The sequence below is a fragment of the Protopterus annectens genome, chromosome 12.part0 (assembly GCF_019279795.1).
Source record: "Protopterus annectens isolate FY-2018-M chromosome 12.part0, PAN1.0, whole genome shotgun sequence".
NCBI classification, from domain to species: domain Eukaryota; kingdom Metazoa; phylum Chordata; order Ceratodontiformes; family Protopteridae; genus Protopterus; species Protopterus annectens.
Window position 1 is genome coordinate 141,015,398 of NC_056746.1, and position 27,437 is coordinate 141,042,834.

The following is a 27,437-nucleotide window of genomic DNA, read 5'->3' on the forward strand; positions in this document are numbered from 1 at the left end:
TTTTTCTGTTTATCACATATTTGACGTGACATACATCCACTTGCACGTACTACTTGCTTTAGAAAAGTCCAAGTGGATGTTAAAACACCCACGTTGCACATGTCATGGTGTAAAACAAACTGTATAGTACAGCATGTAACACAATAGGTCCATTTTTATAAAGCTATCTTACATACACTTGCACTTTTGTAAAGCAACCAGTAACTGCAAGACTATGTGCATCACATCAAATATACAACGTTAAAAAGAAAAAGAAGATGAATCGTCAAGAAAAGTAGCGCCTTAGGATTGTTGCCCCGATAATGGAAAAGTACCGACTTCAGAAACCTTTTCCATACAGAGATAGATAGCAAATGGTGGAGGTGTGATGGGAATGAGAGTGGTAATTGGGAAATAATGTGTTGGCAACATTTTCCAGTGAGTACTTTGTCAGAAATGTTTTGGGAGCAAATGGCTGCAATTAATGAAATGGTTTTGATCTGGAACATAGAATCTGAATTGCCCAGACATAATAAAGTCTTTAAGATTAATGCTATTGGCTGTCAAAAAAATCAATTACTAGAAAATCAAAATCAAAATCTAAAACTGCTGTAACTGTTTACTGAATACAGTAAATGAGAAACTGTCGGTACTATCTTTGGAAAAGGGAAGGAGCAAATTAGATGGAAATCAATTAAATTTGTGGGAACAATACATGCAGAACAAAGCTCAGAAGGAGGAGGAGTAATATTTAAGGAAGTCAGTAATTGAGCAATTTAAGTATTGTGGGAGTAAATAATTGTTACAGAAAATGTGTACACTGCATGAAAGTGATGAAAAATGTCATTATGGTTTGCTTTTCCTAATACATGTATACAAATGCCACTGTTTAAACCAGGATTTAATACAAGATACATGTACGAGTGTGTGTGTGCATGTGTGTGTGTGTGTATGCTTTAAAAACAAAATAACCACAAAAAACTAAGAACAGATAAATAACCCTGCAACAAATGCAGGCCTCCATTACACATCTTGGATCAATTCAAAACTTATTCAAAACAGTACAAAAAGATATTCCAATAGTTTTCAATGCTAGAAATGCAAGTACAGTTCTTGTAGCAAAACCAAAGTCTATGTTCATAAATATGCAACAATTTCTAAACTACAGATGGTCCACTTTTCCAGCCTTTCAAAACAAAAGCTGCAAATCCCAAAAACACCATTCTAAGCAATAACAACTCAAGTTGAAGGGTCTGTAATAACGAGAATCTAACGATCCAGAGGGGAAAGTTCCTAGCTACAGCCTGCCAACTATCTGTTACTCTTGACCACCAGGATAAGGTACCAGAGCTTGATCAGTTTGAAGCGAGTGAAGGCAAGGTTAGATGAAAACTATAGCTACGTCACGAATGACAAAAACATCATGTTGCTCTTCTCCAAAGGAAGATTCCATCATTTGTTTCCGCTTAGGGAGACCCCATCATTTTTACCCACTTATGTTTTAATGTAGCTGAGACAAAGCTGTGATTCTAGATCAGAACTCCATGCCAAAACTCCAGTAATTTACTAGGAACCCCATTTTCCTTTAAAAGGACATCCAGACATTTACCAAAAACTGTCCCATAACCAACTTCCCAGAATCATGTCACACCACTAAGTAAAGAAATTAAACTACATTGCCACCTTTCTAAAAGTACTACCAGGGGTCCGTCTAAACACTGCTGGAAGAGTATGATGTAGACAGACATAACTGATACCAGGTGCCTCCAACAGATGAAGTCTTTAGCAATCCAGGGGTAGAATCAACCAAGAATACCAGCTTTTATACTCAATGGCCATAAAGGTGTTTTGCAGAGGCACACCTTCCTTAACCAGTACCAGACTATCTTTCCACCTCAAATGGATCCCATATTTTGCACTGGTCACAACACTGAACAGGCTGTTATACCATGCACACAGATCCCAGTTCAGTTAATAGCCATACTGGTCAAGGATAAGACCTTGACTGCCAAAATGCAACTATCAACGTAGCGTTAGTGTTAGACATGAAGTCTGGAAGTCCAGTTCCCTTCCTCTTTGTCACAAATAAAACTGCTGGAGATCTTTGACTGTTAACCATCTCAAAGTAAAGAAGCCACAATTTTTTTTAACTTGAGCTGAAAAGGAAAGAAAAGGTAAATGAAGTAAATGACACACTTACAAACAAAAAAAAGCATTTTGGCAGACTTGATTGGTGCAATCTTTGAAAAAAAAGATGGGGTGGTCTGAGATTAGTCCATCTTGATAATGCTTATTTTAGATCCCACAAAAAAGAGATGTGTTCAAACTTTCTAGCTAGGACGGATAGCAAAGAAGACAAATCCATATACTTGATAGACTGTGTGATGGGGATGGGAGCCCTTTCTCACCTTGCTAGCTGGTTGCAAGCTATATCATTCATGGAAATGTGCGATTTCCCTGAATTTATTTGTAAACCTGAAATGCTCCTGAATTTCTGATGGATATAACATGCATAAGATTAACTCTAGGATTACTCAGCCATATCACTCAGTCATCAGCATACCAGATGGAAACAGTGGAATCCCTGTATTGATCCAATACTTATAATACAGCCACTTGCATTAGGGTAACAAGCAAGGGATGCAATGGCTAGAATGAAAAGTGAAAAGTGAGGAGAAGGGGGAGTATCTTTGCTGTGCTTCCCCTCGTAAATGGAATGGGGTGAAACCATTCCTTGGACAGCCACCTGGGCGAACAGCTCAGCATACAACAGACAGTGCCTTAAAAGTCCCAGTTAATCCAAATGCTTGGGGAACTTCCCAAGGAAATAACCATTCCAAGGAATCAAACTCCTTATGGAGGTCAAAGAACAAAGCCATAACAAGATGATGATGTAATTTGGATCTGGCCAACTGTGTAATGTTTAGCCATATATGGATTAGATCTACTCCCCCTTCCCTTTGTTTCACAAAGCTCTGTTACATGACAGGAACTAAAGAAGGTTAATGGACCTCCCAGGTGCATTGCCAAGATCTTGGTGTAAATTTTTTTCACAATCTGTAAAATTGAAATGCGGTGAAAATCCACCAGGGATGGTGATGATTCATTGGATGCTGGCAGAAGAATTACAGTAGCAAGCCCAGATGTTAGAGCTAGTACATCCCTATTTTCTCCTTCCAAAAATAGCACTAAGGTCTACTAAAAAGCTTCCTGAAGGTTTTAAAAAATTCCACTGGCAGCCCAATAGGACCTAGCAACTTCCCATTGGAAAGCTGTTGGACAGCATAATCTCTCTCTAGTACTGAGATTTGTTAGATAAGAACCTGCTGAGCCTCTCCACCTATCTGCAGCATCCTGGCCTGTTGTAGGAAAGTACTCTGAAAAGCTGAGTCTTGTATGTTTGATGTGTTTGTAAAGCTTCTGGAAATAATTGTTTTGATCAATTAATTTTTCCATGCACTCTATATCACCTATCCATTAACATCTGTCACAAATGTAATAGATATTTCTTTCCTCCTTGCAGCTAGTCTAGTAACGAAAAGCTTTAGGGATCTAATCCCCTTGACCCAGTAATATGCTTGCCATCCTTCCCATTTGTTATGAATGTTGATCATTTGGATGGCCCTACATTCCATCCTAACTGCTGAATCTGCACACTTTCCCACTTTTTATATTTCCCTTCTCTGTAGTACCATCCTTCCAATCTACAAATCTCAGCTTTTAACTGGGTTATTCTGCCAGGGTCTGCAGGACTTTTATATGTTTTAATCCCCAATGACCAAATTCTGATAAAATTTTTTAAATTCTAACATTCAACAAAGGCATCAACTGTCCTTTTGCCAGCATCCTAGCAATCTTGAAAAAAAGTTATCTAAAATTGATTTGTACTGGTACAATTGCAACAAGAGATAGTGAAACCCAGAGGCCAACAATGATAATCTGTATTTGATTGCCAAATTGCAAAATCATGCAAAACTGTGGTCTGATAAAGCTGAGATACCATGGCTGATTGTCTTAACTACCTTCAGAACATATGAGCTCACCAATATGTAATCTATATTGGAAGCAGTATCAGCCTGTTATGCTGTGAATGTATATTACCTTCCGTCTAGGTGCAGTGCTGTCCATATGTCAGCTAGCTGTTAAGTCTTTAAAAAAGTCATTGAAACCTTGGACTGTCTTATTTTTCTGTAAGCATTTTGGTGATGCTCTGACAGGACTGCCAGACATGTTAGTCGCCCCTAGTACCATAGATAAAGACAGTCCCCAGATATCTAACAAGGCCATGAATAACTGACACAGCAGGGGGGGGCATCTTCATCAGGACCACAAAAGCAGCCTAAAATAAACATTGTACTGAACTTTATAACAATCCATTCTCCCCTGGTCCCTTTGTAACTGACAAAATACAGACCCTTTATTGTGCTTTGGGGCAGCAAGTTGAAAGGCCCAATCCCTTTCATCTCCTCTGAAAAACAGTTGGAGAAAGAAGGTTTCAATTCTGCTTTTTGCATGTAAAGTAAGACGACCTTCATCTCCTCCAATAAGCATATGCAGGCCTGTTAATAGCTAAAGAAAGGACCCTTACATTCCAAGACATGTCTAAAATCATCCCAGACCAACACAAATCCCTTAGAACTGACATGGCAAAGTAAAACCCAAGCAACAGAGCTGTTGAACAAATGTACCAGTCTAGTGATAGGAATCGCCCAAAAAAAAGGCAACTGCTTTGAAGAAAACTATTCAACCTGGGGGCAGAAATTCAGAAGCCTAATGAAATGACACAGACCAGTTCCTAAACAACAGTAATTCAGCTATTCCATGCCTCACCCAGTAAGATACTGTCTGTGCGTCACAGGCAGTAAAATGTTAACAATGATCAAAAGAGGGAAAACAGATGGAATTGAGAGGCCTGCAGATGCAGTCCCAGCTGAAAAGTGATTCTCCACACCATCTTTGCCAATATGCAATGCTGGTAGAGAGAGAGAGAGAAACACTGCCCCTTGGTTACATACCAAATTGACCATGGTGCTATCTGTGATAATCACTGGAGTACCAGGATCAGTACTGACCTGAACTTTTCCAAAGCCAGCATCAAAGCCTTCATCTCCTTCAAGCTTATATGTTCTCACAAGGCAAAAGTCCAAGGGATTAACAGTAAGGGTCTGTGCTCCTGGGGGGGCCATAAGCATGTCAGGTTGCATTTCAGCTGCTCAGTCTACAAAGGGGAATCTTGATGCAGAGGGCTGGTGTGTTGCTCCTAAATGTCCCTAACTTAACTGGATCTGTCTTATGTGCACTCTGGATCAAATGGGCAATGGGACAGAGTAAAACATATGTCCTGAAGCCCTCTGGAACAACCAAGCTGACATCAGGGATTTCAGTGCTAGACCTGAAAAGTAACCTTACAGACTGCACTATGTTTGGGAAAATATAGTTGGCCACCTGTTGGTGTCAACAGAGAATGTAAGAAAACAGACGCCTGCATGACCAGGCTAGACTTTGGCAAGTGCAAGGAAAACACAAAGATCGAAAGAGTAGACTATAAATTTCAGGGTCCCTTGAATGCATTTCTGCACAGGTGTCTGGATCAATCAAGCAGATTGTTAAGGATAAATGTATCATTCTCTATTAAGAATATGAATATAAAGGCAAGGCATTTTGTAAACACAATGGAAGCTGTGGAAAGCCTAGAAGGCAGAGAAGTAAACTGAAAATGGTCCTGTCCCATCTTGAACATACAGTAATAAACTCTGTGATGGAGATCTTTGGCTCTTATGAAAACAAAGCTAATGTTAAGAAAACGAGAAGAAATCTGTAACATAGGAGAGAACTTCAACACAAGACACACCAGCACACAAGACTTCACACAAACTGGTGGATATTTATTATTGCTGGAAAGTACGACTGCATGGAGAAAAACGTCAGGCTGTATACAGTAAGAACATTCAGCTGTGAGAGAGGAAAGAAACTTTGAAAGCTGACATTTCAAGCTGTTTCTGTTTTTCTAGTGAGATTGGGGGGTGGGTCACATCAGCAGAGAAAACAATAAAACCACATTTTGCCAGCTACTGAAAGGATCAATCATTAAAATGGAAAAACATGCTTGGTGTTCTGTAGGCTTATATTTATTTTAGCTATGTTTTTATCAAGGGGGTGGCCAGTAATTCTGAAGCCAGTTTACAACTCAAACGTGTCCAAGAACAAGGAAACAGATTCCAAGAATACCAAAACAGAACACACCTTTGAACCAAGTATGGGACACTGACTCCATGCACAATAACAGTTTTTGACTGCATATCAATGTTATCTGTTTTGAAGAGTCACATGAATGCGTTTTAAAACAGCAAAAATATATATATAAATATTAATATTGTAATAAATCAAAGATAATTGCCAATAGTAAACAAAATTCAGTTTTTAAACAGAGATTCCACTTTGCATGTCAATGCTTTTAAGTTTTAGCTTATTACTTACAAAGATTTTTTTTTAAACAAGAAACATCTTTATTAAACCGTCACTTACACAATAAGCAATCATATTCTTATATAAATTAAAACAAACCACACTGACACAATCCTAGTTGCAAGCATTTTACATCGCAAACCATACTGACACACTCCCAGTTGCAAACATTATACGTCACTTATAATCTACCCAATCATTTTCAAACATTACTCCGCTCATCTAATTATGACTTATAAATATAATATGCTGATCTATACTTCACCAGCCCCTTAGACCGGCTAGGAATGCTTTTGGTACTGCCCCGTAAGATCAGAGAGAATATTACAGCTTATAGAATTCACCACTACATTCCTATAAGCCATACTGACAGATGGGTATGTGGAGATATGTATCCTTCTGATTTAAAGTGACAAACTGACCAAAAACAGACAGCAAAGACTGTAGGTTCAGCACTGAAAACTCTGGCTACATTTAAGAACATGTTTATCCCCAACAGATCCAGAATGGGGCTACAAGGGCCATTATCCCCAACAGATGCAGAATGAGGCTACAAGGGCCATCCAGCCATCCTTCACTGGGACCAGACATGGCTTGTAATAAAATCCTTGCCCTTGCTTTTCCAGATGGAGTCTCATTACTGATCTGATACACGTACCTGATCTTGCATTTGACAAAACAGTAGGCATAGCCAAGAATTCACACAATTCAGGGGAAGCAAATGAAATTTTGAGGAGACCGATGTCCATTGCAGGTATTTGGGAAATTGTGACAAACCTAAATGTCTTGAACAGCAACAAGAGACATGATTTCACTGTCAGTCTCTTGAAGGGTCAGGCAGTCAGGAAACCTGCAGATACAGGCACTAGACTGAGCTAGTACAAAGCATTATATCACCAGTTTCAACATCCTCAGGCAACTGCAGGACTGGCAGATTCACCAGGTCCTCACCCACATACTTCCTGCCCATAATCTCTCTCTGATGAGCAGCTTCTGGTACATTTTTTTTTTAGTTTTTATGACCCTTACGCTCTGCTGAAGACTTCATTCTAATCTCATGTAGATATCTATAACAAGACCACAAACCTCTTCTGGTTAAGGCAAGCCTTATTTATTTTCTCTTTGTTGCTTCTGAATTAGTGAAATCTAACTAGTACTTGTAAGATGACATATGGTATTCCTTTACTACACAAAAAAGAACAGTTAAGGGTGTGACTTCCACAAACACACCATTAACTTTTCTAGGGACTTCACAGACTTTGGAACTTTAAAACAGCTTCCAGCAACAGCAAAATAAATAAAATAAAATAAAATAAAATAAATAAATAAATTCAATTATTCAATATTTGATATTGCTATAAAAAGATTCCTAAACGGTGTACTTGGCATTCTTTACAAGTTACCTGGAAAAATGGCAGACTGACGACCAATAGCATCTTGTGGCAAAACAGACGTGAAACATTCTGCTACTCCTTTTAGCCTTGCATCAAACTAATGCCCTGGGGTTGAGCAACAGCAAACTTTTTAGGAACATTTGCTAATCTCTAAAACAGAATGGAATGGGTGGCATCCAGCATTGCCTAATTTGCACGGATATGGATTTGTAATGCATTATTAATCCCTACAATATGCATTAGGTATTCCTCTTCCTTGCAATGCCAAAATCTATTGCTGGTAAGACAAAGCCAAGTATGTGCTTCCATTATTCATGTTATATAAACTTAGCACCAAACATGTCACAAAGATACCTACTATAGAGAGAGTTCATCTGCAGACTTACCTTTGGCATCATCTGCATTCTGTTCAGCATTTGCATATGTCCGAAGGAACTCTGCAAAGGCACCATCTTGTTTTAAAAGTTCCTGGTAAGATCCAATTTCAGAGATCATGCCATCATTCATAACAATGATGATATCCATCTGAGGCAAATAGCTAACACCATGAGTCACCAAAACTCGAGTCTAGGTAAATAAAAGTAAATGATGCTCTGTAAGAAATTCACACAGTTGTTCATTTTTTTCCATTCTAACAGGACACTGTCTGAGTTAAACTTAATCAACAAAGTTTCATTACTTAACAGATTTGTAATCATTTGCTCTCTAGACACACACGTGCCATCAACATTCACCAATCTTACCGTAACTCAATTCAAAAACAAACTCAAGAAATACTTCAGAAATGATTGGTTATGTCCTTGCACTAACCCCGACTAGTGACCTCTCTATTTCTTAGGTGCCTTACCTTCAATTACTTCTATTTTCTACCACTCCATTTCAGGAAGGATGAATTGTATAACTACTGCTCAGTGTGTCTTAAACCTGAATGTAATGTTATGTATGTTTAACTTTGAAAATAATGTTATGCTTTGTAAAGTGTTTTATAATAAGTTAGTACTATATGTGCTAAATGCTGGTATTGTTTATGACTGTAATCTGCTTGGAACTAGCATTTACTAAATGTTTAATGTGAATTATTATCTTGGAGCTTTTCTCCCTGGGCCTCTGCTGAAAATGGACATGTATCAAGTCGGACTGTCCTGGTCAACAAACGTAAAATAAATAAGTATAAAGACATCTTGGGCAGCACAGTACCTCTATCATAACCACTGTCTGTGTGGAATTCTGCTTCCTTACATCTCTCAAAAACATGGTAGATGACAGGTTAAATTAAACAGCACATAAAATATACTGCACCTATACCTGCCCTTAGGGGCCAAGTCCCGAATTAAATGGGGCCTGAATCATGGACCAACTCAATTACCTAATTAACAAATAGGAAACAGCATAAAATAATTTACTTAATTCTTCAGAACTCCCTTCCAAATTCATTTCTAAAAGGCTACCAGCAAAGAAAAGCATATCAGAGAGAATGACATAACAGTATGTTCACATAGGGTCATTTCTACAGCATGGTTCCTTATCCATGAGAATTAGCCACATGTCAACATCTGCATTCTGGCCTCACTTCCAGATCCACAGTAAACCTGGACTTCTCCCCTAGACATCAGATAATGCAAGGTTAAAACATACAATAGCTCATGTCTGTCTCAGTAGAAACAACCGTACCCTTACTTGGAGGTAAATAATGCTTCCTGTCCTCATCTGCAGGATCCTTGAGGAACTAAAGCCTTGGTTCCCAAAAAAAAAAGTCTGAGTTTTCAGGACTGCTCAGATGAGGGCCCTTTATGTAATGTATCACAGTACTGACTATTATGTTTGCAATGGATATCTTGCGTCCTCCTCAGACAACTTCCCATCTTCTCAGTGCAGTGGTAAACAGGCTCATAACAATGGTGAAGGAGGGTGGGAGCTTATACAGCAGCAGTGGCCCTATTTTAGCATATAGTGGTATGGTGTGTGTATTAATATAACTGTACTATGTTCACTGTAAGAATCACTGCTGCAATATGATTAACTATCCAAAGGGAAAACCACTAAACAGTCAGTTCTCCCCAAAGAGAGGATGGAGTTACAACACATCTTGCAAAACAGAACCAAATCCTGCCATGTGCTGAGACTAAAAATCCAGCTGATGGTGTCTAGAGAAGGTGGACATTATTGTGCAGGTGTCTGCCTCAGAGATATCCGAGTTGGTAAACTTTTAAGGGAGGCTGCTGTGATAGCTGTTTGCCTTGGTAAAGTGGGCTCTCACAGACCTCTCCAGGTCTTTTAAACAGTTCTCAAACTGGAATGCAATTTTCTAACAATTTAAGCATTTGCTCAGAAAATGGTCTTCCCTGTCTGCCTGACATGAAAGCTACAAAGAGCTGTTCCAACTGAAAGAATTCCACTATTCTTGCCAAGTAATATATAAGCTGATTGTGCAAATCAGAGTAAAATACAATTTTGTCCTTATTAATTTTGTGGGTTAAAAGACGGTCAGAAGTGACAGTTCAGATACCACCCCAGGCACGAAAGAAGCATAATTAAGAATCTCTTTGAAAGACTGGGTATGGCACTTGTTACATTACTGCTAGACTCCCAGAACCTCCTACCTGAGGTATTAGAAATTAAAAATTAAGCCTTCCAGAAAAAGCTCCCAGAACCCCCTACCTGAGGTATTAGAAATTAAAAATTAAGCCTTTCAGAAAAAATGCACCGCAGCGCCACAGAGGAGCTGGGATCGAAGTGGGTGTTAACTTCCCTAGGAAAAAATAACATTCCATGTTGGTGACAATGAATCACTAGGTGGTTCTAAGTGTAATCCCATTGAAAGACACAGCTTTACTGTATAATAGTCTTGAGGAGAGGATCCATGGGAAGATGAGATAGGTAAGGTAGGTTCAACCAGGTAGAAGGCCTGGAGACATGAAGTACATATCCTGTGTGAGACGTAAGTTACTCCTGTAAGTTTCAGTGTCTGTTCTTACAGCTCTGTTTGGCTGATTGGGTTCTTGTGTTAATTATATTTACAGCAGGGTTTAGGGCTGGCTTTTGTCCTTTGTGGCTAATCCTCAATATGTCTACTGCTGTGGATGAATCTTTGATCTAAAGACACTATTTATTCTTAGTATCTCTACATAAGAAATGAAAAATCAAACTAAACTGGTTATGCTCTAACATTTCTCGTTGTTAAAACCATTTTCGGACATGTAGTAGACCTAAAGTTATGCAGTGAATTGCCTTTGTAAGAAAGTTAATTGCTGCAAGTTTCACTCTGATTTCCTCTGGCCTCTTACACAGCTGTTTTGTTGATTTCTTGTCACCCTGACATGAAGTGACTTTAAAGTCAATGTCTGTTGTTGTCCACCCCTTATGTTTAATTTGACTACCCCATTCCCACCCACTTCTCTTCCAATGGTATTGTCAATAAACACAAAAGTTTAAGTTGCTTAACCTACTTAAATACCTTTACCCTCCCAATGTACTCCATAGATCCAATGTACTCCATAGATCCAGAACACTGAGTCGCCACCCTGCCAACCAGTGTTGCTGTTGACAGCCCTTACTACAAATTATCCTTGGAACCTCCTCCTATTTTTATTTAATCTGCTTTTACTAGGCAGCACTGGTAGATCAAAATGGGCAGCTCTTCCTACAAGACTGCTTAGCTCAATCTTCGTGCCTGCTTTGTGCACAGTGCAATACAGAAAGGTTTAACCCTTTTTCCATATCTTTTTTAAATCTGCTCTTCTTAGTGTTCGAGCACACAATGCCATCCTACAAATGTATTTCATTAGCACTCATTAGTACCTGTTATTTCATCAGGCACTACATATCATGAAGTTATGGAATACCTCACTGTTACCAGCCTGATAGTAAAATGAACACTGAGGCAATGCAAGAACTGTCTCATGCTCACTGACAACTGTTTGATTCTTCCTGCTTCATAATTTTTTTATGTACATTTATTATATTAACTTAATATATTTATTAAGTTATAATTATCTCCATAATTCATACAATTCCATGTGTGAGAGGTGCGGGTACCTACTAATCTTGGGGGACAACTTCTCTTCAAAGACTGCAGCCTAAACCTAACATGTCAGTTCTGACATTCACCTACTGCAGCCATGCCAAGACAAAGACGCCTTCTTATGATGAAGTACTTAAAAAGTCCTTGGCCCTGCTAAACCAAAAAGGCCTCCTAGATGAAGATTTAGTATACAGGACACTCCGCCTCAAAGTAATAGGCAAATAGAAATTATACACTACAAAATGGGTCACTCAACTGGCATGCTGAAGCTCTTAAGGCAGCAAGGAAGAAATAGTAAAATATGGTAATGTCATAGTCATAGGTGACTCCATAGTCAGACACACAGGTGCACCAAATTCACAAAACACCGACAGCAGCAAGAAAACTTAGAAAACACAATTTCACTAGCACTTAACCAGCAGTATTTTTATTCAAAAAGTGATCTGGTACCTCGGCAATTCGCCTTCATGGATCACAGTGCATTCAAAGTTTAAACAAGTATATATACACTCCAAATCACACAGCTGTCATTAATCAACCAATTAATATGTTAAACATTTAAAGTGACCAAATGTATATAATTTAACAAATGAATGTCAGTATGAAATATCATAGATACATACATTGATTAATCATAACAATAAACACAAAAATAAATATTGGATGTTAAATAATAAATGTTAAATACCCAATTCCTGATTGAGACCAAAGGGCTTTAAAGTCTTAAACTTTAAAATCATTCTAGTTTCTAATTCAAGCAGCTTAGCCACATAATCACCCCCTCTATACAAGATAGGTTTACCAAGTACACAAAATTTTAGACTACTAGGAGAATCACCATGTATGTCATGAAAATGTTTGGCAACAGGACTAGCTTCATTATAATTTCTAATGTCTTTTAAATGTTCTAATACATGAATCCTAACCATACGCTTAGTCTGACCTATATACCAAACATCAGTACAGGAACAGCCCAAAATATAGACCACCCCTGTCGATTTGCAGTTAAAATAAAACCTAGGAACAAATGTTCTGCCATTGATAATATTTAAATTCTTGACCCTATCACAAATACTACAATGACCACATGGAAAAGTGCCAGACGGCAGAAAGTTGTTGCCCTCAACAAAATTATAATTCAACAATTCATTTAAATTTTTCCCCCTCTTAAAGGAAAATGTGATGGGTTCAGGAAACAAATGACCTATCATTTCATCTTCACAAACAATATGCCAATGTTTTCTCACTATCTGAATTAACTTATTAGAAAACAGAGAAAATCTTGTAACATAAAAAAAAGTTTCTTGTCATCATCAACATCCTTTGATACATCCTGCCCCCAGACTTATTATTGCTTAGAAAAGTATGTGATCTATCCATAACATTCCCAAGTATTTTGCTTTTACATCCCAATAAATGAGCCTCATCATAACCACTTTCTCTCAGCCTGAACAAAACCTTATCCAATTCATTAATTCTTTCATTTTTGTCACTAGTATTGTCATAAATCCTTTTAAATTCACCATATGGTAAAGAATTCAACAAATGTCCTGGATGCATACTACTGGCATGCAGGAACATATTAACCGAAGTTGATTTCCTAAAGGGTCTGTAACCAACAACTTCACCACTTCTGTATAAGGTTACATCCAAAAAGTTAATCTGTTCCCTATTCCACTCATAAGAGAAAGTGAGACCATGCTCATTATTATTGAGAGTTTCAAAGAAATCAAAAAAATCATTTACATCACCCTTGCAAATAAAAATAAGGTCATCTATAAAACGCATATGTAGTAAAACATTGTTCCTAAAAAATACAGTGGGATAAACAAATTTCTTTTCAAAAAATCCCATGTATATAATGGCATATGAGGGCGCAAAAGCAGCCCCCATAGCCGTACCCTTTAACTTCAAAAATAACTCATTGTTAAAAGAAAAATTATGGGTCAAACAAAATTCAAGCAAATTAATCAAAAAGGTGGTCCTGGGCCCATCACCCAACATATCAGTGATAGATTCCAAACCCCATCTGAGTTTAATATTTGTATATAATGATTTTACATCAGTGGTAACCCAATAATAATCACTTTGCCACTGAATTTTAGACACTTCATTTATCAGGTCCTGAGTATTAGAAATATGTGCTACAACCTTCTTCAAATGTGCCTTCAGATGAAAATCTAGAAAAATTTTATTATTCAAAAAGGAACCCACCCCTGAGACAATGGGCCTGCCCGGAGGGTTTTGTAAGCATTTGTGCACTTTGGGAAAAGCATATAGAATAGGTGTCATAGGTTTTTTAATGTGCAATTTACACACATCCTTATGCTCAAAAAAACCCAGACGTTCCCCTCGTTCTAATAAAGCCAAAAGTTGATCATTATATTCCACTACGGGGTCCCTGGTTAACCTTTTATATTCATCTACATTTTCCAATAAATCAATTACCATAGTACAATATTTGTTTATCCAAAATAACCCAATTACCTCCTTTATCAGCACATTTAAATATAAAATTAGTCCTCTGTTGTTTGAGGCTCTTCAGAGCAAACCATTCATTTTTGCTCAGGTTATAACACTTCTCATTACTCAAAAACTCAGCAAGTGCTGTAAACATTTCTTTAAACAGAACCTTTAAAAATAAAGAAATAGCAGGCACACTAATGAAAGGTACAAATTTATTTTCAATTTTCAAATGGGGTAATGGTAACTTCCCATATCCAGTCTGGTAGCAACTAGAATTATCCACTATTTCATCCATACTAAAAGATTCAGCATCCTCATAGTCATATAAAGACATGTTCAATAAATCCTCATCCAAATCATTATTTATGTTTGAATTATTTAAACAAACACTCACAAAAGAATTTGTAACATTTCTATGAAAACAAACTTTTAAAAGCAGCTTCCTGCTAAATGCCTTTAACTCCAAGTATAAATCGGCAAAAGAAGGACAGTGTGTAGGTACAAATTTACTACCTTTTAATAACACAGCTTTCATATCACTAGTAAGATTAAAACCAGATAAATTCACAAATTGTAAAGTCTGTGCATTATGTTCACATACCAGTTCCTTATTTAAAGCAATTTCTTCCCTTCCTGCCATTTCTCCCCCGACTTGATTTACCAGTCTGAAAAGAATGTTCAGTAGTGGGAGAAATTGAAGTGTCATTTCTGTCTTCAGTCTCCATAGTCAAGGAAGACGAAGAGGCAGCAAAAGTAACATTTCTAGAAACATTTTGCTCAGCTGAAGACGCTGACATACTTCACCTCTTCTGGCTACCGCTTCTGACCTTTGACCTATCTCGCGCCGGCTCACGCTGCCATGAAAAAATAATTAGTTTCATAATCTTTTAAGTCCCTTAACAGTTTATTTATTTTGCGCTGAATGATTTCACTCTCTAGTTTTGAAATTTTCTCATTAATCTGTGAAATCTGCACCTATAACACAGGTGCACCTGTCTACAGGCTGAGCAAAGAAAGTGATGGTTATCTGCCTCTCAGGTGCCAGGATTTACAATGTCACTATGGTCCTTCACTCCAAGTACAAAGGATATGGTCATTCAACACGTGGGAGTGAATGACTTGAGACACATCTCCTTAGGTCAAACAAACAGGGTCCGATGGAGCTATCAGATTATGCAACTGACATCTGTAAGACAGGAGTATTGGGCAGTATCCTACTATCACCATGAATGATGCCACAATACAAACAAAAGATAACCAACTTCAATTACACTTGTACAGTGATCTTCTTAGAATGATACACAGTTATCAGCCTGGGAGGATATACTGACAATCCTGGCTGCTTTGCTGGGGATAGTCTGCAGCTCTCTTCTCATGGCTTTCATATATTGGCCATCATCTTTTCCTTCCCCATAATGAATTTTCTAGGCAAGGTTGCACACCTCAAATTTCCTACAAAGACCAAATAAATAAAACTCTAACGGTAGCACTGATCAATGCTAGAAGCAAAAAAATGTTGCACTCCATACAGGCATTCTTAATTTTTGAAGATCTAAACATCATTGTAGTTAGTGAAATGGTTTCAGAACAATGTTAGCACCTCTATAGTACCGGGTTTTACTGTCTACCACTCTTCCATACCCAGTACAGAAACTGATGGCAAAATTGGCAGGGGCATGCCTGAATTAAGACACCATATTATATCTTTAAGACAGGACAGTGACCTTGAACAACTTCATACCATTTTCATGGTAAACAGAACTTTGTACCATGCAACAGCAGGAAAGGACATCCTTCTCCATATAACCCTACACTATTCTCTTGGGAGACTTCAACTATCCCTCTATTAACTGGGAAACTTACACCACCTCAAGTAAATATACACACAGATTCCTGGATTTCATTAAGCTTTGCTCCCTAGATCAACGGGTTCAAGTCCCAGCTAGGGGCTCAAAAATATTGGACATGGTTCTTACCAATGCTGCCAACCTCTATGCTCAGTACCTACAGTTACTGCATCCCTGGTGAAATCTGACCATTGTTTGATAACACTCACTGTAAGAGTAAAACCTGACTTACCACAAAGCCCTTCTGTCTTTAGAGACTACTCTAAGGCAAAATCAATCCAGCTAACTGATGACCTGATGAATTTTAAGCACTCTCTTCACCTCGATGACCCCACCTTGCATGCTGCAATATCTGTGGATAATATCGATGCCCACCTCAAAGCACGCATTAAGGCATATGTTCCCATAGACATAAAAAATGACAGACAAATTCAGGAATAAACCCCTCTGCTGGGACCAAAGAATAAACAAACTATACAACATTGCTCATAAAAGCAAACTTAATACTGCATCATCTGAAGTACTCCTGAAGTATGGATTTAGAATTGCTATTTCTGCTAAGGATAATCACAAAGTCTTCTTCGGTAATTTCAGAAACCTTAGAGGCAATTCCTGGCAATGTTCAAAGCTAGGACCCACCAACACTTACTCATCCGCTAAGGGCATAAACATATTAGTGGACACATTCGGCTGTAACTCTACCTTGGCATCTCCCTCTAACTTTCACCAATTTATTAGTTCACCCGCACCACTACCTCTGATTACCTACAACCAACTACTGCATGCTCTCTCCATGGCCAAAATCCTTTGCTCCAATGGTCCTGAAAATGTGTCAAGGATGCCTTCTTGTCATCACCAGACACTGTCTGGTAGACTCGCTACTAAGCCTATTCAACCTCAGCCTCACTTCGCTTTACTCAAGAGACTCAAGCCCCAGAGAGGCAAAAAAATGGCAAGATGGTACACAGTGCTGAAGAGACAGGTCACAGATACTAATGGTAAGCATGGTTTACTCCACTGAAAAACTTCTCAGTATTTGAACCAGTACTTTTATAAACGTTATTGAAGTAAAAGCCATCTCTCATGATAAACACGAAAGGAGTCGACACAAACCATTAATACAGTTAGCATTGTTTCTAATTAGTTGTAAAATTCCATTTTATATATATATATATATATATATATATATATATATATATATATATATATATGCATTTAATTGAGATACTAAAACATTTAAAATGCATTCTTCATTCATGTAAATGCATTCAATAATTACATTAACCACTCTGACAATGGTCTGGCAAACACACAACATTGGAGACACATTATTGCTAAGATTCCTGCTCAGTTTGCACCTTTGATGCTAGATATACTGCTTGCACTGCTTCAAGTACAATAAGTAGAAGAAAGAAGCTGGAAAGAAAAAACAAACATGAGAAAAACTACGGAATGATAAGGTTCAAAAGCTAGGTGTCAGTACTGATGTGAAATCTACACACCTAGCAGTGCACATCAAAAACTATGAACGGTAGAATAGGATCAAGACATTCATAATTTAAGGGCACCAAACTGGACCAAGACTTTCATCTCATCTTCCTAGATTACATCAAAAATGGGTGGATACTGCTTTGAGGCATCATGTGAGATTATATGGACTTAGGGTGGGTACAGAAAGTTATCAGCAGGAAGATGGTAGTACCACATAGAAAACTGGCACAATGCTACTGGAGAGCCTGGCCTACAGAACAATCCAGACCCAAACTTAATGAACTTGCTCTGCATACCCACAAATCAAATGGGCCTAATGTTACCCATTCCAGGGACTTAAATATGGCCTGTGACTTAATTTGGACATGCTGGTGGGACAGATTTATCTCCCGGAGACTGCCACATGTTTGGAACATGCTACCAATTCATGTGAGACAGAGCACCTCTATGGACAATGTTCAAGAGGAACCTGAACGAGTGGCTAGAGCACCGGAAATTCTTACCAGGGATAGTGCCCACAACCCTCCTGAACATGGGCAGTCATCGCTAAATGCAATCTCGGATACTGACTAGAACTTTTATGGTATTACATTGGGTTGAAACTGTTATGCTTAAAATGACCTTTGGGTCAATAGCCTAGTAATCTCCTATGATCCTACGGTATGGATTTGGCATAATAGATCTGAATGACAGAACTACAATGTGGCTGTGAGATGGACATGCCATTGCATACATTTCTTATTATCAAAGTGTATTAAGCAGTGCAATGTCAGGCATGCTGTCCATGAAAACAATGTGAAAGGCAATGAAGCTATGTGTACATTCAATAAATATACACATAAATGAGTGAAAATGTACTGCAGGTGCATTACAGCAGCAATGACTTGGCAAATGACTACAGGATAATGAAGCTTGCAAGGAGCTGGTCAAACAAAACACAGTAACAAGCAAGGTGTCATACATAACTAGGGTTCCACATCAATTTATTTTGAAAGATAAGTCAGTACAATGCAGAAGTACTGCAAAGATAGCATTTTGATAATGAATTTACCTAAACTGAACAAAACTGAGATGAGAAAACTATATGAACCTATTGTTTTAGAAGATGCAGCTGAAGAAAACTGCACTGTCAAAAATACATTACTGTATGAACATGACAAGAAAAAAAAAAAGACACAGAGGTACAAGACGTATAAATTACTTTTGCAGGGAGGAATCCCTGTCCATAGTGCACAGTATATGGGACTTTTCATTGTGTGGTCTGGTTGCAGTTTTGGTGAGAATCTCTTCAGGGCCTTTGTGTAGCTTTCCTTTCTGTTGCATTCAACTGCTGTATGTTTCATCCAGGGTATCTCCTAACATAAGACAATAGCAGATGCACTGAACCCATAAACATCTGGGTTAATACTACTACTCAGGAAGCAGCCTGGGATTGGGTGCTACTCTTCTGCTTCTGCTGAGAAAAGGAGCAAAGATCACCGATTCCTAACAGTCTGCAGCTGTGCTGAGACCAGCAGTATCACCAGGACCAGACAGATGGCACTTCCAGTAAATAACTATGGACAAGCACTCTCCCACAATTTCTGTAGTCAGCCTGATTGAGATTGGTATCTTGAGACAAGGCAAGAATTTTCATATTGTCAGATGATCACTTACTACTTCAACAACATAATGCAGTATATGAGAGATGTATGTACCTTAAAGTCACTAGAGGTTAAAAGCTCATACTACCACCACCACTGATGCATGGACCGTCAAGCAGCTCACCCAACAACACACCTTCCCACAAACTCGTATAAAAACACACAGTCCATACTTTGCAGAGGTTCTAAAGCTTAACATGCCCAAACCACAATGACCTCTGAAACGAGACGAGGGTTTTATGCACTTTTAGCAACATTCCATGCCTGCAACTTGGGCAAAGACTACCATCTCACATAGTAACCCGGATCACACTATCCCAGATGTCAAGTTCACAAGACAGTCATCCATTCAACCTAATATTCCAGTCAAGAAAGAGTGATGCTTGTATCTTGCCAGGATTCACCAGATCACACAGGCACTCAAGTCCTTGAACAGCAAAGTACCATTACGACTTTGTCATTGAACATATGGGTGCGAATGACATGAGATGCATCTCCTGAGACGATATGGAGACAGAGCACTTTGACTATGTGACCCAAGCAGGCATGAGCTTAGAATTAAGCAAATTTTACCTTCTCCAAGAATAATACCATGACACGAAGAAAAAAATAATTACTTCAATAACTGGCTTAGTTCTTGGTGTCATTTGAAAGGGTAAAATATCTGAAAGCCTGGAAGGATATGGTCGACAGATTTCATTGCCTGGTCAGAGACAGTCTGCATCTGTTCCTACCAGGATTTCACATACCGGCTCAAAGATTATACACTTCTAGTGCCTTTTTTAAGCAATGTCAACTGGATTGACCTCTCAAATAACAAAACAAACTAAGGAGAATATAGAAGTACCACTGATCAGTGCTAGCAGCCTAAACAAAACACTCCACGGACTAAAGCGCGCCTCACTTTGATAAGTATAGACATCTGTGCAGTGACAGAGCCATCATTCAAATTGTTGGAAGAAGCAAGCACATGGCAAACCCTAAAATAAAAAAAAAAGTTGGTGGAATCACAACATATACAAACTTTATAATGAGGGAAAATTATACCTAAGAATAAAAAGTGCAACACCAACAGAAAATGACCTCAAAAACCTATGATGTCTTATAGACGTGGAACAAGTATTAAAGATATTCTAGTTCATGTTTATTTTATTTTTTCTGCTGCCAGTCTAACAAAGTATTTCTGATTATGGTTTTAGAGCATGTGGTCATTGTAGTATATGTAACCAAACAGTAAATTCTTTTGACTGTATAAATGGAAAGAAATTTAATGTGAATGGTAATTTTAGTTGTAACACAGAGGGTATTGTACATGTACTCAAATGTGAATGCAATTTATTTTACATAGGTGAATCAAAAAGAAGTTTGAGACAGGTTCTTAGAACATCTGAGAAATATTAAAAATGAAAAGGTAGAAAGCCCTTTAGGCTTTCATTTTAAAAAATATCATAACAGTGATGGTAAGAATTTAACAGGCACAATTTTGGAAAAAGGTAAGAATTTAACAGGCACAATTTTGGAAAAAGTACATTGTGTGAAAGGTATGTGCTTGAAGAATAAACTACAATGGAAAGAAGCACTGTTTATTTTAAAATTTGACACTTTACACCCTAAGGGGTTAAATAGAGAGCTTGATTGTAAATGGCTGCTGTAATTAAGTGTTTTTTAATTGTTTTATTAGAACAGTTTTTTACTATATAAAGGAATGAGAAATGGGTTTTGTCATACTCTGTTAAAAGGCTTATGCCGAGGCGCTGGAGAACATCAATTGTTGGTACTATAAAATAAATTCTTTGGATATACTGGCTGAGTCGTTTCCTGGACTATTTTTTCTTCTTGGTGGTTTAATATACCAACAGAAAATAAGTCTGATCATTAAATTAAGCAAGCAACTTAGAAACCTAATGAAGACTACTAAGGTCAAACTTGATAAAGACATAGCTAAACAGCCAGACACAACCATAAGGCCTTTTTCAGCTACATCAACAATATCAAGAGCAATATACAGCAATGTGCTGAGCTGAATGTAAAGGGCACCACCTATACTGAAGCTAAATGAAACTTAAAGGTCATGCTGCTAAACACTAGGAGTCTTAACATGAAACTGCACTCATTGCAAACTTTCCTTGCCCTGGAAGATGCTGACATTTGTGCAGTCACTGAAACCTGGTTCAAAGCTGCAGAAAGCACCCCAGCCTTACAAGGTTACTCATCCTACCACATTTTCAGACCCCAACTGGAGGGCTACAAAGCCAAAGGAGGTGGGGTTCAATATTTATCAAAATGCATACACACCTTCAGGCTGGTCAAACAGTATGACACACAGGAGATGCTCCACGTGCAGTTAACTGTTGGCAAAACACCTTTTCAAATCATAGCTAGCTACATACCTCTAAACATGACTCAGGACACCCACTCCACCTATCTGGACTTACTTGAACCCATCAAGATTAAACCAACTACCTTGATCTTGGGTGACTAACTACCCAACCATAGAGTGGAAGACCTATGCTAGCCCAAACACGAACATCTAGAAATTCCACTACTTTGTCAATGCCAATGCACTGGATTAGCTGGTTGACACCCCCACGAGAGGTGAAAATATCCTGGACCTGATACTAACCAACATGAGTAGCCCCTGTAGCACCCCTACAATGTCATCCTTCTTGGTAAGATCCGACCATAAAGTGATCAGTTTTGAAGTCACCAACTCCCCTGAACCCCCCGCCAGGATCAAATTAAAAAAAAACTTTTCCAAAGCTGACTTCAACCTCCTGAGAGCAGGTATAAGCAGTTTCACAGCCACTGTCCCTTCATTTGAACTAGCACTAATGTCCAAGCCTACACCAGAAAACTATATGAGCACCTACACAGGTGAATGGACTCAGCAATACCGGACAAGACCAAATCCTCTTCCTCAAGGAAGAGTAAACCTGTCTGGTGGACAGCAGCAATAAACAAACTCTATAATAAAAGGAACAATTTGCCATTCAGGACCAAGGAGGAGCAGGTGCCAAGTTGGAAGCACTCCCTCCTTTGAACAAGCAAAGAAAGTCACAGGTGAAATCCTTGAAGGCTAACTTGGAGTCCAAATTAGCCACATCCACTAAGGACAATCACAAGACCCTCTTCACATACATCCACAATCTCAAAGGTAACACCCAAATCTGCTCTTAACTGAACACAAATGCCACAGATATGGCCAACCTGCTGGCAGACAGGTTCAGTGAAAACTTCACCCCCCCCCATCCCATCGGTAAACCAGGACATCCCCAGCACCTGCCTCCCTCCCATCATCACAAAGGAAAGTCTGTAATGCCTTCACAAAAGGCTAAAAAATACAGCCTCCATAACAACATCCCTGGCTGTATGCTACATGAACTCAGGCATGAGCTCTCAGTGCCATTAGGCACCCTATTCAACCAAAGCCTGAACACCCGCTTCATCCCAGCCAAATGCAGTAGACCCAGTGTCATCTTTCTACACAAAGACAGAGCATCCACCGACCCAGGCAATTTCAGGCCCATCAGCCAAACAAGTCAAATCTGCAAAGTCATGGAATGCATTATCATGGACCTTATAAACAAGGACATTGGTAACCTTCAAATGCTTGACCCCGCACAGTTTGATTTTGTTAGAGAGAGATCATGCCCGTTAAACTTGGTCGACATCTTCAAAACAGTCACCAAAGCCATGGACAAAGGGAATATGGTGCACACTGCCTACCTTGACCTAGCCAAAGCCTTTGACATTATTCCCCACTCGAGCATAACAGATAAACTCTCACAGCTAGGCATCAGCCCGTATGTTAGCAGATGGGTAGTTAACTGGCTCACTTATAGAACCACTCAGTCAAAATAGGGTAAGCCATCTCTAGTAGCAGACCCATAACGAGCGGGTGTACCCCAAGGATCAGTCTTGGGGCCTCTACTGCTTGGGAGATGCTTTTCTGAGGTGCAAGACAAAACCAGTGGTCTTTGGCTGACCAAGTCTGCAGATCACTGCAAGCTGAGTCCTTTCAAATTCCCTTAGTGATGTGAACATCCTCCAAGAGGGCCTTACCCAAACTAATGAGTAGTGCCAGAAGCATGGCCTCAAACTGAATGCCAAGAAATGCATCATTATTCCCTTTGGGGAAAATAGCGCCCCCCACTAATTATCACATTAATAACAATGTGCTTAGCATGCAATCACTCATGAGGGACTTGAACACCCAGGTTGATAGCAAACTGACTTTTAACCACCACATTGCCTCCGTTGTACAGAAGGCTTTCCACATGGCCCACCTCATAAGTAAGGGTATTTCATCTAGGAACAAGGAGGTCATAACATCCCTATACTCCTCCCTTATCAGACCCATTATCAAGTACAATGCCCCCTTCGGCATGTACCTTGCCAAGCAAATGCAGCAGCTGGAGAGACCAGGAAAATCCAGGGTCTCAAACACCTATCCCATACAGATAGCCTAAAAGCCTCACCCTCTACTCAGTCTCATACAGACTGCTCAGAGGTGACTTGTGTCTGGCATACAAGGCCGTCTCAGACCCAGCCTTGATGGAGTTGTTGCATATTCATAAGTCAAACTCCACTCGTACAACCCACACGCAAGGCCTCAACCTGGTCTGTGACATTAACAGAACTTGTTGGTGGGATAGATTTGGGTCCCAAAGACTCTCCCATTTGTGGAATAGACTTCCTTTCCATGTCAAGCAGACTACCTCACTAGCCCTCTTTTAGAGGAACCTGGATGACTGGATGGGAAACAGAAAAAACACCTGTGGGATCCCATCTGTGTCCCTGCAGGACAGGGGAAACAGGTGTTGATTTGGGGGAACATGGGCCGAAATTCTTGGCTAGGCTTACAATGACCTCCGGGCCAATAACCTAGTATTGTCCTATGAACCTATGGATGTAGCAGTATAGGGGTCCGAATAGAGAGATTATATATCAGCAAGCAAAGGAGAGTCATATTGCTGGAATTTAATTCATCCTCAAGTCTTGGTGAGTACCTTTACTACGTGGACCTTGTTTTTCAAAAAAAATCTCAAGATGACACTGATATACAGACTGTATTTTATACAGTATATATCATGTACAGAAGTAGGTTACAAAATAAAAAAGATAGCTGGGAACACAAGACGCTGGATAAAAAGGTGCCCAAATCCTGGTATGCACACTGGTTCCAGGAATGGAAAAAGTGACAGTGTAGAATTCTCTACACACGGAAATATTCCTACAATGGGGACAGGCCAGGCCCATAGGGCGGATTGCTTTCCCTGTTGTATCAGGAAGTAGCAGTCCACAAAAACTGATAAACCAAAAAAGAGCCATAAAGAACAGTGGACTATCGAGGATAAGAAAGAAATTATGCAGTGTTACTACTGTGCAAGAAGCCCAGAATTTCTAGACAGAAGACATACAAAAAGATTAAGAGAGAAATTAGAGGAAAGGAAAAATTCTTCCAGAAGAAAAACTGTCAGAACCTTCAAATGCAAACGTATTCATTAATACAACAGATCCATGAAAAACACTACACAGACCAAGAAATCTTGGGCCACTTAGAAAAAGAAGCTACTACTGAGGAAGTGCGAAAATATCAAGAACAAAATCTAGAGACTTTTGAAAGGTATAAAGAAATATCGACATGGGAAGAAAGAGATCTGACATGGTGCAATATTAATGCAAATTAATCAACACAAAAAGGACAGCCCCAAAGATATTCAGAGAGAAATACAGGCAAAGGCATCCATATATGGAAATTTTCACAATTAAAAAAAAAATCACAAAGAGGGAACACAGAACAGCAAATTAGTAAAGTAGTAGTTACAAAAATAGAAGTTGAAGTTATGGAATACTTGTGAAGTGAAGGACTTAGTATAGAAAGGCTAACACAGGTTAAATCACAGCATGATGGAACAGCAAGTCCCCAAAGTAAAGAGAAACAGGAGGAGCAGGAGAGTCTTTAGAAATATGAACATGGGAAAGAAAGATTTAATATGGTGCACTATTTAGGCAAAGGAGAAAGCAAAACTAATCAATACAAAAAGAGCAGCACCAACGATATTTGGAGAGAAACACAGGCAAAGACATCTAGACATGGAAAATTTTACAATACAAAAAATAACAACAGAGGAAAAGGATTAGTAACGGACAAGTTAAAGAAATAGAAACTGAGGTTACATTTTACCTGCAAAGTGAAGGATTTAGCGTTTAACTCTGATACCATCACAGTAGGATACAACAATGGATCCCCAAATTAAGGAGAAACCAGTGGAGTGGGAAACATCTGATCAGTTGCTATATGAAGATACTTTGGAGCCTGCCATAAGAAACTAGTACAAAACATTCAGCTGGAGTTGCACAGCAAGGGAAGGAACAGGAAACTGTGGCAACTGTGATGCAGTTAATGTAGGCCAGTGAGTTTCCATATAAAAGAGCAATGGATGACACAAGATGAAAATGAAGAGAATGTGGCACAGGAAGATGCTCTGGAACTTTCTACAGCATGTCTACAGGAAGTGGAGAGCAAACAATTTGCCCTCAGTTTAGAAGGCAATGACCTGAAAGAGTTGCTTGATTTAATAGAGATGGACAGACATATTACGATCAATGATAGAAAGACTACAAAAAGATAATAAAACCCAAAAAGTTAAAAGTTTGATTAAACAAATGAACACATTAATTAGGAAAAGTCCCTCAATATTCATGCAATATAACAGACATAAATAAGATATATTACTGTGCAGCTAAATTAATAACAGGTAAAGTCTCACCACAAAAAATGGGTAGTAAGGGGAGAAATCAAATGAGATCATGTAAGCAGCGAACAGATAAAACTATAAAGCAATTAAGACAAGAAGTGTCACTGTTAGAACAGTACAGAAGAGGAAACAGATTAACAAAAATACTAAGAAAGGTCAATGTGATAAAAGCAATACACAGAATCAGATCAGGATCGATCATGCATTATCACAAATAATAAACTTTGATGTGACAAAACCAATACACAGTATCAGATCAGGATCTATGTTGCATTATCACAAATAATAAACTAAAAATATCAGCACAGGCAGAAAAACTTAGTACACAGATAAATATAATGGAAAAGTACAAAAATAAGCAATTTACTGATGACCCAAAAAGGTTTTACAGAGAATTGGGAAACAAGGTAAAAGGAAATGAAATACCACCAAAAAAAGAATAGAGAGATACATTTTGGAGAAATACCTACAAAGATCCTGAGGAACACAAAAAAGATGCTAAGTATATAGGATATGAAATGGGATGAAGTAATGGCCAAATAGATAGAAACAAAGTTAAAAGCTCCTAAATTGAAAACCTCTGGTCCAGATGCTGTATCTAAGTTCTGGTTAATGCCCTTACATGAAGATTTTGCTATGAGTAAGAACTCTTTATATGCACACCCCTAATCAACACCAGCCTGGTTAATAGGAAAAACAATACTCATACTTAACAGCGAACCTGCAAGCTATCTCCATGGACAGACTTCAAAAAGCATTTGACAGTATCTCAAGTTCATGGATAAAAGAGTACTTAAATGTGGGGTGGGAGGTTGGCATAATGGTTCATAGGTTCATACTAGGCTATCTGCCCTTGGGCATTTATAAGCCTAGCCAGAGTTGTGTGGCTTTCACCACCCCTTAGGTTGAAGAATACTATACCCATTAGTTTGCCGTGCCTCTGTCCAGCAGTGATACAGAGATGATCCCCGGGGTAAACCTACGATCTCCCATCCACTGGTCAAGATTCCTCTTGAACAGAGCCAGCGAGGTGCTCTGTCTCACATGGACCGGGATTCTGTTCCACAGCATAGGGAGTCTCTGGGTGATGAATCTGTCCCTCCAGCACGTCCTATTTATATCTGTGTTGAGGTTTAAGTCTCTTGCTCTTGTGGCTCTGGTGGATTTGGATTTTTTGAAATGGAGCATGTCCATTAATTCCGGGTTGGACATGGCCTTGTATGTCAGGCACAGGTCACCTCTGAGCAGACGGTATGCGACTGAATAGAGCTGGAGTTTCTTCAGTCGGGCAGCATATGGCATATTTTTGAGCCCCTTTATCCTTTTGGTGAGGAACTTTTGGGGTCTTTCCAATTTCTGCAGGTGTCGGG

General features: G+C 38.9%; 1 protein-coding gene across 2 annotated transcripts in view; it reads right to left on the reverse strand.

The window, feature by feature from the left end:
- Positions 1 to 27,437, reverse strand: part of ABCC1 (ATP binding cassette subfamily C member 1) — a 1,301,041-nt gene that overhangs the window by 452,978 nt on the left and 820,626 nt on the right. For both annotated transcript variants that reach the window (XM_044089159.1, XM_044089158.1), the window contains exon 19: positions 8,225 to 8,405. In XM_044089159.1, the coding sequence (XP_043945094.1) occupies positions 8,225 to 8,405 (181 nt within the window). The remainder of the gene's footprint in view (positions 1 to 8,224; positions 8,406 to 27,437) is intronic.